Source organism: Lagenorhynchus albirostris, chromosome X, assembly GCF_949774975.1.
Source record: "Lagenorhynchus albirostris chromosome X, mLagAlb1.1, whole genome shotgun sequence".
Taxonomy (NCBI): domain Eukaryota; kingdom Metazoa; phylum Chordata; class Mammalia; order Artiodactyla; family Delphinidae; genus Lagenorhynchus; species Lagenorhynchus albirostris.
The window spans coordinates 18,152,004-18,164,691 of NC_083116.1; the positions used below are offsets into that span (position 1 = coordinate 18,152,004).

General features: G+C 39.7%; 1 protein-coding gene across 1 annotated transcript in view; it reads left to right on the forward strand.

The window, feature by feature from the left end:
- MBNL3 (muscleblind like splicing regulator 3) overlaps window positions 1-12,688 on the forward strand; it is a 61,922-nt gene that overhangs the window by 26,095 nt on the left and 23,139 nt on the right. Inside the window, exon 2 of the mRNA XM_060137007.1 lies at window positions 10,626-10,790. Coding sequence (XP_059992990.1) covers window positions 10,626-10,790 — 165 coding nt within the window. The remainder of the gene's footprint in view (window positions 1-10,625; window positions 10,791-12,688) is intronic.

A 12,688-nucleotide genomic window follows, 5' to 3' on the forward strand; every position in this document is an offset into this window, starting at 1 on the left:
TCATCATCATCAAATATTAACTGCTCACTGAAAGCAGAAGGTGAGTTTAACAAGGTTGCTATATTTACTAAGACTGAGAGAGGATCATTTTTAAACATATTCTTTAAAAAAGTAGTCTCGGTAGTTTCATCTAGAGCATTGTCAGTTCTGTTCACATCTCTGAAATACATTTTGGATGAAACTTAATATATTTGGTAAATAATCAGGCCAGGCAGAATAGATCTTTATTTTTAAAAGAGAAAGAATTTATATCAATAAATTGCTTGCTTTTATGTCAGAACAGAAACAAACAGCAACTTGGCCTAATAAAGAATCACTTGGCTAAAAAAAAAACCCACTGTATTTAAATACACAGTGCATTTGGAGTTTTCTTTGGAGATTTGTCTGATACTCTAAAATGCCTACAGTTTTAATAACAAGTTAGCATAAAGGTTTCAGTAAGGCTTTTGGTGATAAAAATATATTTATCATTAACGAAATGTAGAGCTAGTCCATGCCTCAAAGCATTTTAATGCAGTCCATGTCACCAAGTAAACCTTTCTGCTTGGAAATTGCATATTTGGTATTAGTCTGGTAGTTGGGTAGGATTGTGAGAAAAATGCGTATTTTAAAGTGGATACATTTGGCTCCGGCGTTTGCAACATGATTTCTACTTATGAATTTAGCAAGACCCTGTAAACAACCATTTGGTATCATGCTTTTAAATTTCTTTATCTGAAAGAAAACTTATGTCTAGCAAAAAAAAAAAAAAAGGACTGATTTTTATCTCTGTGCCTCTAATTTCAAAAATGCAGAGGTAAATCAATAACTGTATCTGCCCTTTATATAACCTCTGGGTGGAGGGGTACATGGCTGGCTCTAGAGATGTAATTATTTAATTTATTCTTAGCAGCATACTGAGCGTTGCAAAGATAAATTGTTTACATCTGAACAATAATCAGTGCCTTTCTCACCTTTTACTCCCCTTAAGTTTGCAAGATATTTGTCTACATTTAATTCTTCTTTGAAATTTTCTTTTTGCTTGGAGACAGGAAATTTAACTTTGCCAGGTGGAAACCGCAAGGTTTAAGTTTAGTGCACAACTAAGACCCTTAGGAATTGGAGGGATTGCCAAATACATTCCTACTTCCCAAGTTTTAGTGCCGTTAAAACTCACTTGAGACCCTTAAGTCATGGAAAACCTAAGGTAACTGGCATGGTTTCAAGGGATAGAAGTCACAGTGTAGGAAAGCCAGTTAGACAGAGAAGGCTTGAAGTTGTGATTTCAGAAGTTACCTGACTGAAGCATTCAAACAAAAGAAGCAAGGCCCGGCAGCCATTTGGAAAGCTCTGGCAGAACTCACAACTTTGGCAAGGAGCGCTGGGAAGCTGACTGTGGGATCTTTCTTTGTAGCCATCATAGGAAAAATCTACATCTTGTTAGCTGTGCAGAGATCGAGTATGGGCAGGAGTGTTCAATGTCATTTCAACGGACGATCCAGTTCCTTGGAGTTCACTGTATGCCATGGGGCTTGCTTTGAGCTTTAGTAGGAGGGAGTTGAATTAAATCAGTATTTTCATAACGATTCTCTAACGAGATATGTTAAAAGGTATTTTATGGGAAAAAAAAAAGAGGCATGGTTTCTGCGATTGAACTGTGTTTCAGTTAACAGAAGTCAGCAGGTTTCTTTACTCTAGGACATGTGAGAGGGAACCTTTAGTATGCTCCGGTGGACTGTTAATCTCCAAGAGGGGCATAGAGGGTACCATTCCTTACAAGTATTTCACCAGGAAGCTCAGTTTCTGAGGCTCCTCTCTTGGGAATAGTGGTCTGTGGTACACAGACTGAAGGATCTCTAAGAGCCTTTCCAGCTTTAATGTTTCCATGACATGTTGTCTATAACATATAAGCTTCCCCAGTGAAGTACAATTTCATTCTCTCTGACCTTACTAATTCTGACTCTTTGATAATTCCAACAAAGGAGACTGCAATCTTAATAAAAAATAACTTCAGGATTGTGTCTAATAACTGATTCCTAAATGTTCACCATTGCCACTTTTGTGATATACCTGTTCTGTCATGTGGGGCTGTTATGGATTGCCATTTTTGCTGAGTATATTATTTTGTTCATTAGAATTAACCATGCCCCTCTACATCTCCCTCTCTTTTAATATGAGTAATCAAGGGTTGACTGAAAAAGACATCTATGCAAATAATGGCTATTCATGCCATTTTTTGCAGGTTTTGAATATGTATCTGCATCGATCTTATGTGTGCATGTAGAAACATAATACTTAAGCAGATGTTTTCCTGGGCTTTAATGGATGACTTTTGCTTGAATTTAAGTATACCACCGACAGGACTGAAGAAATTAAGGTTAACCTGTCCTCCTCTCCCTCCCCCCACTAACAAAAACCTTAAAAACATAAAAGCCTCATCTTCCTGTAATAATTCATATGTTCAAAAATGTATATGAATTTAGAGTCAGGAGTTCCGGCATGGTGGTCGCTCACCACACCCTCCCCCATCCCAGTTTAAAGGAGGAGCTCGGGCAGGCAGGCATCAAAGTCATTTGAATATACAGTTGCGCCACGGTGGTTGGGAAAGTGGACTGGCTGACTGGGTAGGGAGACGTGCGAAGCTTTTGGTGGGAGGAGCCAGGGGATAAAAAATTGCTTTCTCCAACAGTCAACTTCCTTAAATTCCTTGCAGCTGGTCAGGTAAGCTGGGGCTGAGAGTGCCTTCTGCTTTGCTCCGGGCAACTGAAGGCCTAGTAGAGCCTGGGCTGATTCCGTAGAGGGGGCTGCTTATGACCTTAAGGTAACAGGATGAAAATGGGTTTTTGAGGATTTGACTTTATTTAGCTCAACTCACAAGGGTGGAGAATAGATAGGGAGAGGGTTGCCGTATAATATTTTGTATGGGGCATACTTATCCTAAAAAATTAGTCCTTGTTCATTTGAAATTCAAATTTGATTGGGAGTCCTGTGTTTTCATTTGATAAATCTGGCAACCCTAGATAGGATCCCAGGCAGAAGCCCTAGCTGGGAAGAAAGGGTGCAAGCAGCCGGCATCCTTTTTGTCCTGGTTCCAAATCGCTGTGGTTAGTGACTGGATGGGGTGTCCGGAGAAGGAAGCCGCGAGAACCCTGGGAGCCAGAGATTTGACTGCCTAAGGGCCAAGGGAGAGACCCCTTTATGTTGTTTTGTAACAAAGCCTATGTAGTAAGTAGTTTCTTGAAGTTGCATGATTTTGTGTATTTGTTTTCGTGGAGTAACATTCAATGTCATTCTTTTTTTCTTTCCTTTTTTTCTGTATTTTAATGACATTTTACACTGGCAGCCATCAGCTACTTTAAAGACAGCGTCCGTGAATCCTTAGCATTGGAAACGCCTTCTGACTTTCGGTAACTCGGCACCAGTGTGCTTCAGTTGTCTTTGGGTTTTAATTTGATTCTGGTTGGCTGTTTTGTAAACAGAGATCATACATTCCTGAGGAGCATATTATTGAACAGATATCCAGTTAATATTTTTCTCAAGCAGTTGAAGGTATTTGATTAGACCAGAGGGGAAACATTGGGGGGTGGGCAGGAAGCAGATCTGGGGTATTGGGGAGGCAGGCTTGGTTTCACTATGGCCGCAACTATGATTTTTGGTGTTATTTGTTCTTCAAAAAATTTTCAAGCTGATGATTATTTGAAAATAAATGTTTAATGTGAATGCAGCTGAACATGGGTCTTAAAGCACAGCGGGAACATTTTTCTTGTAAGAAGTCAGCATATGCGATAGAGATGCACAAGAAGCCTCCACTCCATGTGATTATCCTGAAGCCACCTTTGTCTCAGGGGCTTCAGGGAATTTGACTTGCAGCTGGTTAGAGAAATGCAGGGTGGGGATGGAGCAGTTGAAGAAGGCAGTTTATTCTAAGCTGACCCTAGAAATGCAGTGCTCCCCTTGGGCAGGCCCAGGTGCTGATTAAATGTGAATCTGCTGCAGGTTCCTTTATTCTGCTCTGTGGGCCGCTATCTCCTGGGGGTTCTTGTGACCACAGACCCCTGGGAATTAGACCAGGGTTTGTGTCTGTGCCTCATGGGTTCCTAACATTTCTGATTCAGTTATACTGAATTATCAGGATTTTTCAGCCATGATGATCACACACACCCCAGAGTATATATTCATAGAAAAAAAATTGTTACGAAGTAGCTATTTTCTGGACCTGAATAGAATAACGGTCCATTTGCAACAGAAAACCAGGAACAGCCTCAGTCATATGTTGCCTCTTGTTCTCTTCTTGGAGGAAGAAGAAAGAACTTAGGAAAGGAAATGGCGAGAGAAGCAATTAGGCCTCTAAGGCCGACTTAGTGTGATGCCCTATAAAATTATTCTCACAAAGTTCATTCATTCATTCAGCAAACTTTTATGGAGTGGTCACTATTCACCAGGCACAGAAACAGACCTGGAGGTTCAAAGATGAGTAAGATATAGTCCTGCCTTTAGACAAACTCAAGGTGGAATGGGGAGATAGGCATGCAAACAATGTATCAATGTACACAGTGATAAGTGCTATGATAAAAGGGAGTACAAGATGCAGGTGGAGACACAAACGAGGGAGAGGGAGAGGGAAGTGGGGGTGGGGTGGGGAGAGGGGTTCAGGAAGATCTTTACAGAGAAAGAGTCATTTGAAGTGAAAATCCGTATTGGGTAGTGAGAGTCTGCAAACTTGGCTTCTGTCCTTACTGAGCTGCTTGTTAATTAGGACAAGCCATCTCATCAATTTGGCCTTCACTTTCTCTGTAAGATAAAAGTGCACAGATGTTCCTTAAAATCCGGTTCAGCCCTAAATGTTCTGATTCTGGTAATCAGGTTATCTTAGCGGGCTGCTGCAGAGAACAATGGTGTGATTGTTGAGCCTACTCCTCCCTTCATCTTCTGGAGGTCACCACTTGCAAGATTTCTTGAGGCAGATAGGCGAGAAAATTCTTCTGCCCTCCTTCCAGCTTCTTACCTATTCAGACTTGGTGTCTGGTTTGCACCGAAGTCATTGCCCTGTATATGTGTATATGGGATGTCAAGAAAGCAGAGTTCATGAGTTTGGGATTAGCAGATGCAAACTATATGTAGGATGGATAAACGACGAGGTCCTGCTGTACAGCACAGGACGCTATATTCAATATCCTGTGGTAAACCGTAATGGAAAAGAGTATGAAAAAGAATGTATACATATGTATAACTGAGTCACTTTGCTGTACAACAGAAATTAACATGACAGTGTAAATCAACTATACTTCAATAAAATGTAAAAAAAGGAAGGCAGGGTGCAACAGAGATGCAGTGCTGACTGCAGTGGGGGAGTGCTTGGCTGGCTCATTCATTTTGCCTTCAATAAACTCAGGAAATGGTTTAATAAAGACTTTTTTAAAAGGATTTTTTGTCTGCATCCCAAATTTAAATTAAAAGTTGTATGCAAGATTTTAAGGATGCTTTTTGTGCGTATATGTCAATATTCATAGATGGTACAATACTGGAGGATATCCATTTTTATAAAGACAGAACTCTAAGAGGAAGAAAGTGGGAAGTTTGCCTTTACTATACTGATATCTGGCTAATACTCAGTTTATGTTCATGTTGCCTCACTTTTAGCCATTTCAGATTGTTCCTAGCCCTTAATAGGTCCGTGATGGTTGTAGGAACCAAGCAACCTACTACGTATCATTTGTAATTCTAAAATTACTGTTACTTCCTCTGAGAAGCCATGTCTATGCATATGTAAGTACGTTTCAGTGGGGCAGTATAATCAAGAGGATTTTTCATTTAACACATGATCATTAAAATGAAATAATTTTTTTCATAGAAATCAAATCATCTCTTCATTGCCTTTATTTAACATTTAACTTTTAACTCTTGATAGTCTAGCAGAGCAGTGAGATGTCTTTGAAAAAGTAATCCAGTTACCACTGTATTTGAGAGCTTTTCCCCCCCATAATTCCTAATGTATTTGAAGAAGCAAGTCATTCTGCAAACAGCTGTTCCTGTTAATATACTGGTGATTGACAAAGGGTAATTTTCTGCTTCCTGGGGTCCTTTTCTTATTCTGATGGATGGTAGAGCTTTCTCTCATGAACATAAAAAAGTACACTTCACAGGGGTTTTCTACCACCAAGTGCCCGGGAAGTCTTGTCTCTGACAGACTCTCACTCTCATAACTCCCAAGACTTGGGTGGGATTTGAATCTCTACAATGCTACTTTTCTCTGTCACTCAAGTACTCTTTGTGCTCATTTGTGAAAAGCCTGAAGGTAGGAAAAAGGAAATAGATTGAATTTGGGAGGTTTTATGAATGCTCTGCAACTTTTTCCTTTGTCTGTCATCAACTTTTTGATGTATTTCTGAAATTTCATTGGTCATTTATTCCCCTGCTGCTTTTCGGGTGCCTTTTCAAAGAGAGTAGATGGGAAAGGGGAGCGGGAAGCTTCATAGATATACTAGTGCTTATTTCAGCAGAGAATCACTTTCCCATTGAATCACCTTGCTATTTTCTTGACTCCGTATCACAGTGAAAAACCCAATGAGGCCAAAGGAAATGGAAAAGGAGTGAAATTGAGGCAAGCCTAAATGAGCTTGCACTCTAATCTCTTCAGTGCTTTAATTTTGTGTGTCTGTGGAGGGGAGGGAGAGAGGTTTACACATCTTGACCAGCCTTAGCTGCTATTTTTAGGATAGAGCCAGCTCTACCAGTGGACGGCAATTTTCACAGGTACGACATTTAGAGTCGTTTATGACATGGTGTCCTACTTTGCACTGAGCACATGGCAACTCTGAACCTGTGGGTCTAGAAGGAGGGCTTGGACAACATTGACTTGGCTTGGGAAACACAATGGGTGATTTTTTTCAGCGCAAGATGGTTTCTGGGCTGTTATAGACCTGATGTGATAGGGAGTCTTGTGGCCCATTCAAGAGTGCTTAGCTGGCCTCAGGAAAACATTGGAACCTTTCTACTCCATAGTCTCTGGTTTTCCAAAGGACAAAAACAATAAGTGATTACATACTGTGCTGGGCAGATCCCTCCTCAGCCTCCACCCCATCCCATTCATACTTGCTTACCAAAGCCTTAATCCCCTCCAAGGACTAAAAGCAAATGTTAGCAAACATCAAGAGCAAAGTTTGCCACCCTCTCCCCAACTCCAATGAAAGTATTTTGGCCTGTAATTAAGTTTGGGCACCTTGAAGAATTAATACAGGGGAGATTTGTTATCACCAAGTGTTGTGCATATAAATATATTATCCTGAGTCCTAAAGTCGTTTTGAAAAAACTTGAGGGGCTTGGCTTTCTTTTGAAATATTGTGTTCCACAGATAACATTGATGTTAAATTATTTGTTCTCATCTATTGTTTGGAGAGAAAATGCAGGTTGTTTTTTTTTCTTTATAAGCTTTCTTTAACATAAGAAGCAGTCTCTGGTAAGGTAGTGTTTCTGTGCATTTGCATTGTTATAGAATTAAATGATGGATTCTGTCATTCAAAAGAGAATGCTTTATAAATCAAGTAAAATCTCATAACTAAGATGAATAAGTTTTTTAAAATCTTATGCTGCCTCATATTCCATACTTTAGTTTTATAGCCTAACTGGATGTAATTTTTAAAGTGTAATTTTTTTCTATTTCTGTGTACCATTTTTGATTTGTAAAAATGTCATTAGTTTCCCAAGAAAAAGCTTAAGAAAAGTTATTATATATAAAGGACAGTAACATAACAGCACAAAAGCAGGTAGCAATTCTTTATCTGTAGATTGGCAGGAAATGTGCCAAATACACCATGTTCTCTCACTCCCTTCCATTCTCCTCTCCTCTCTGATGACATTCAGTGTAAATGACGTTAAAATTCTAAACTGTAACAAATGGCAAAAATCCTAAGGTATTCCTTTTCCTTTTTTTTTTTTAACTGATCTATTGTTTGGAATTCCTGAATGTAAGAGAGAGTCCTCATCTAATTTTTGGGGCGCAGGGAGTGGTTACAAATTGTGTTCTGTTTAAATGTTTATGGTTGTGTTTGCCACTTGTCTGGGAAAGCTATCAGGGTGGGTTTGTGATCCTAAGGCAATCCTGCTCAGCAGGTGCCTGGTTTCTTTTTTCAGGGCTGCTATGCAACTGTCCCAAAGCCTGGGAATTGGAGCAATGGCCCTAAATGCTAGTAGGCAGCAAGAGGAAAGATAGTCTAAGGAGAAGGAAGGTCAGGACTAAGTTGCTTAGACCTGGTTAGGGGGCAGGATTTCCAAATGCAGCTGCAGGTAGTGATAAAAAGACCTGAAATTCAGAACAGGGGTCAGAGGTAGAGATAGAGATTTAAGATCTGAGCAATTGCAGTGAGAGATGAAATTTTACCAGCACTTCATTTCTCCAGGGGAAAGAGATTAAGGAGGAGAGCAGAGGATTTAGGACTGTACCTTGGGGAAATCTGTAATGTTAGGGTGTGGGAGGAAAAGAGAAACGCCGGAAGTATAAACTACCATGCTTGGCCCTGGAAGCCACCAAGTGTCACTACTTCCCCTGAGCTGTTAATTCTGAACCAGATAATCCCAGTTATACTGGGTAGAGGGTGGAGAATCTGGGAACTAAAATCCTTGTGACTATCTTTGCTTTGATGCAGGTTGTAGTAGGTGTAAAAAGAAGCTTATGGGGCTTCCCTGGTGGCACAGTGGTTGAGAGTCCGCCTGCCGATGCAGGGGACACGGGTTCGTGCCCCGGTCCGGGAAGATCCCACGTGCCGCGGAGCGGCTGGGCCCGTGAGCCATGGCCGCTGAGCCTGTGGGTCCGGAGCCTGTGCTCCGCAACGGGAGAGGCCACAACAGTGAGAGGCCCGCGTAACACAAAAAACAAACAAAAAAAAGAAGCTTATGTTTTCTCTTAGGGGGGACATTACTGGGGGGAACCCTCCATTACCGCAAGTTTTAGCGCATATAAGGATTTCCTTATAGTCCTTATATGTACTAAAATTATGTAGCTGTTTCCTAGGCTACTTAATGAGTTCAGGAAGACTGGGTTCATACCACCCTCAACTCTTACTACCAAGAAATTCTTCCTTTTCCAGGATTTCCAGAGAAATATAAAAACACATTGAAACTAGGGTATTATTTGATTTTATAAATAATTTGATTAAAAATTTGATCAAACTGAGAAACAACAGGACAAGCCTGACGGAAAACAATAGTGGCTTCCTTGACTTCTCAAGCTATGTTTTAAGTTATACTCAGCTTCCTGCCAGGGGAGATAAAATAAAAGAGCCACCTCGTCCCACTGATCTGATATTTAAAAGAGCAGTTGCAGTGCATCTGGTTTTGCTTTATAGGTAACTCTCTAAAATTTTGAAGGACACACCTTGATTCTCAGTGAAATTATAGGAATGCTTGGATAACAAGATAACTAAATATGGAGAAGTGATTACATAATCCGTTAAGGCATCATAAATAGGGAAAATTCGTAGCATGTGTTGAAAACACTTGATGAACTAACTGACTTTCTCCTGGGAATTCGGGTGGCCTAGCAACTTGCGCTCTTGGGTTCAAAAAAAAGTTGCCTTTTTTTCCCACCCCTCCCTCCAGTAAGCTCACGCACTATGAAGGATCTTAGCAACTGTGGGAAAAAGAATGGCTTGCAGTTGTGCTTATCTTAAAAGGATTATGGCAGACCTAGTAATCCAAATGAGAGAATCATTAGCTGCTTTGCCCAGTGCTCAAGAGTTAAACAAACACAACAGGTCACATTTGAGAATGTGATAAATACCTGTTCAGTGACATCCTTTGCTACCACATAGTCAACACCATAATTATCAGCCATATCAGCATTTAGGTAATACCAAACGCATGTTTGGTTCCACAGGACTGACATATGATCCTGTCTGGAAGTGCTTAAACCATCCATAAAGCATTCGAATACCAGACACTCCCAAGTACACTTTGGTCTCAATTATCCAAGTGATCCAGGGCCAGTGCCTCTGGAATCTACAGAACAGCATAGCCCCAAGGTAGAGATTTATTCTTTGATTAACAAAATATCAGTGGATTTCAGGATGTTTCTCACATTGTATGGATTCAGGAAAAAACTTGAGAGCCAAAATTGTCCAGAATAGTGGATCTAAAAGTTTTAAGATACATTTATGTATATATATGTAACATTTTCCCTCAGTTTTCCTGATTGTATATGTAGACCCACACCCTAAATCATATTTAACATGCATGATGTCTCACGTTGGGAAATTTTTATATAAATCTGTAATGTTATGATGATACACTATTCCTAATGTTTTATATTTTAAACATAAGTTGATGCGTATCACGGTAGAGCAGAGCAAAGTGGCTAAGAGAATAAGTTCTGGAATCAGACTAGACTAACTGGGTTTTAGTTCTGGTTTTGTCACGTTAGCTGTGCAAGCTTCTCTCAGTCTCAGTTTCCTCACCTGGAAGATGAAGATTATGAGACTATCAGTCTTAGCGGCCTTGTATGAAGACTGAATGCATTCATTCAAGTAAAGTACTTACGACATATACATAAGTACATCACATATGCTAAGAGATTAATAAACTTTTCTTATTTTCTTAGCCACACCAGATTTTTAGAAATATTAATGTAAATTCATCTAATCCTTCATTTTCAGGGTCGGTGTGCTAGAGAGAACTGCAAATACCTTCACCCTCCTCCGCATTTAAAAACGCAGCTGGAAATTAATGGACGGAACAATCTGATTCAACAAAAGACTGCTGCAGCCATGTTTGCCCAGCAGATGCAGTTTATGCTCCAAAATGGTCAAATGCCATCACTTGTAAGTCACAGTGCTGCTTTTTCAAAATTGCATATGTATGTCTTTTATTTTTTAAGGATATATATCTACATTGGAATAACCTTGCAGGGCCTTTGGGAAGTTAGTCACCAAAGGATTGAGGATGCAGGCTGATAGGTAATTGACACTACAAAGCTGCTGTGCACATGAAGGGAGCAATCGGGTGCGTTGGATTTAAAACCTGGGTTGCAGGAACCATGAATGTAGTTTATAGAAGAATATTAATAAAGGAGCAGGGACATTTTAAGAGGAGGAAGAGGTTTGATTATTATTACATATCACCCTTTTAATTTTAGGATATTAATTCAAACAAATTTCCTTGCTCTTTGATGGTAGTTTTGTTGTGACTTTTTAATAGACTTTTTATTTTAAAATAATTTTAGATTTAAAGAAAAGTTGCAAACATAGTACAGAGAGTTCCCATATTACCCCTCACCTGGTTTCCCCCACTGTTAATATCTTATATTTCCATGGTATATTTGTCAAAACTAAGGGACTGACATTTACACATTACTATTAACTGAACTCCAGACTTTATTCAGACTTCACCAGATTTTCCATTAGTGTACCCCTTCTGTTCCAGTGTCCAATCCAGGATACCACAGTGCATTTATTTGAATCCTGTCTCCCCTCTCTCCTCTGGTCTGTGACCATTTCTCAGTCTTTCCCTGTTTCCCATGACCTTGACAGTCTTGAGGAATACTGGCCAGGTAGTTGATGGGGGTTTTAACTTAATCTAGCCACAGTTTCCCTTTGCTGAAATTAATAATATTTTGGCGTCATTCTAGACCAATGTCTAGTATTTGTGTGGATCAGTGAGTTTAAATGGATCACCTAAAAAGTAATTTTGTCCTACGGAGAATTCATCTTGTCCTGATACCTTAAAATATAAAGTTGTAGTTTGGTCTTAGAGTTTTAAGGGGGAATTGAAAACTGTCCCTGTCTACTGAGTTCTTCCAGGTCTCAAATTTAGTTCCATGGTGTCTCATTCTAATTCCAGCTGGCCTATTTCCTTTTAACCATTATCCGGATACTAATTTGAAAGGCTTACGTTTTCTTTTTTGTAACCCACTTCATTGGTGACTATATAATGAACACACTGAAAACTGAAAGATGTATATAGTATTTAGATGCAACAAAAATGTGGGAATAGGTCAATCTGCTCTCAGCAAAGTGTATCTCATTAGAAAGTTGTTTCTCAGAATTCAAGGACATCTGTATAGATAGGGCACTCCTTAATTGGTACATCTTTATAGATAATGCAAAAAACAGGTGCTTGAGGCATTGACAAGTCACTAAAATTTTGTACCATGATACTCTTTCCAGAATGTCTAGAAAATTTTAAGTAGCATAAATAGATTTCATGTTTTACGCTATTCATTTGCCAAAAACATTTGCCTTGGAATTCAGTGCTGATTAATTACATTGATAAATTCGTTCCCAGAAGGTCACCAGTGAGCTCCCTGGAGTTCCCCTTTGATCTTTAGTAATACTTTACATGGTTGAACTCCTTCAAACTCTGTCCTTAGCTTTCAAACACTGAAGTATTTCAGTTTGTCCTTACTCCTGAAGGGATAAGGAAGAGAAAGTGTTCTAGATACTGAGAATAGTATGAACAAAGCCACAGAGAAATGAATATGCTTGGTGAGTCCAGAAAATGTGAGTAGATGGGGAATAAAGCAAGGGAGCCTTTAACCCACCATTACTCCTCTTGGCCTCTTGTGGGATGTCCCAATTTCAGACTGAGCAAAGAATAGGAGCCAGATTTTATCACACACCTGAGCCCAGCATTTCCTATACAGCTGGAGCATATATTTTTTCATAGGTCAAGGGACATCAGTCAACTACCCTATTTCAGGGAATCATAGAGCAAGGGCCTG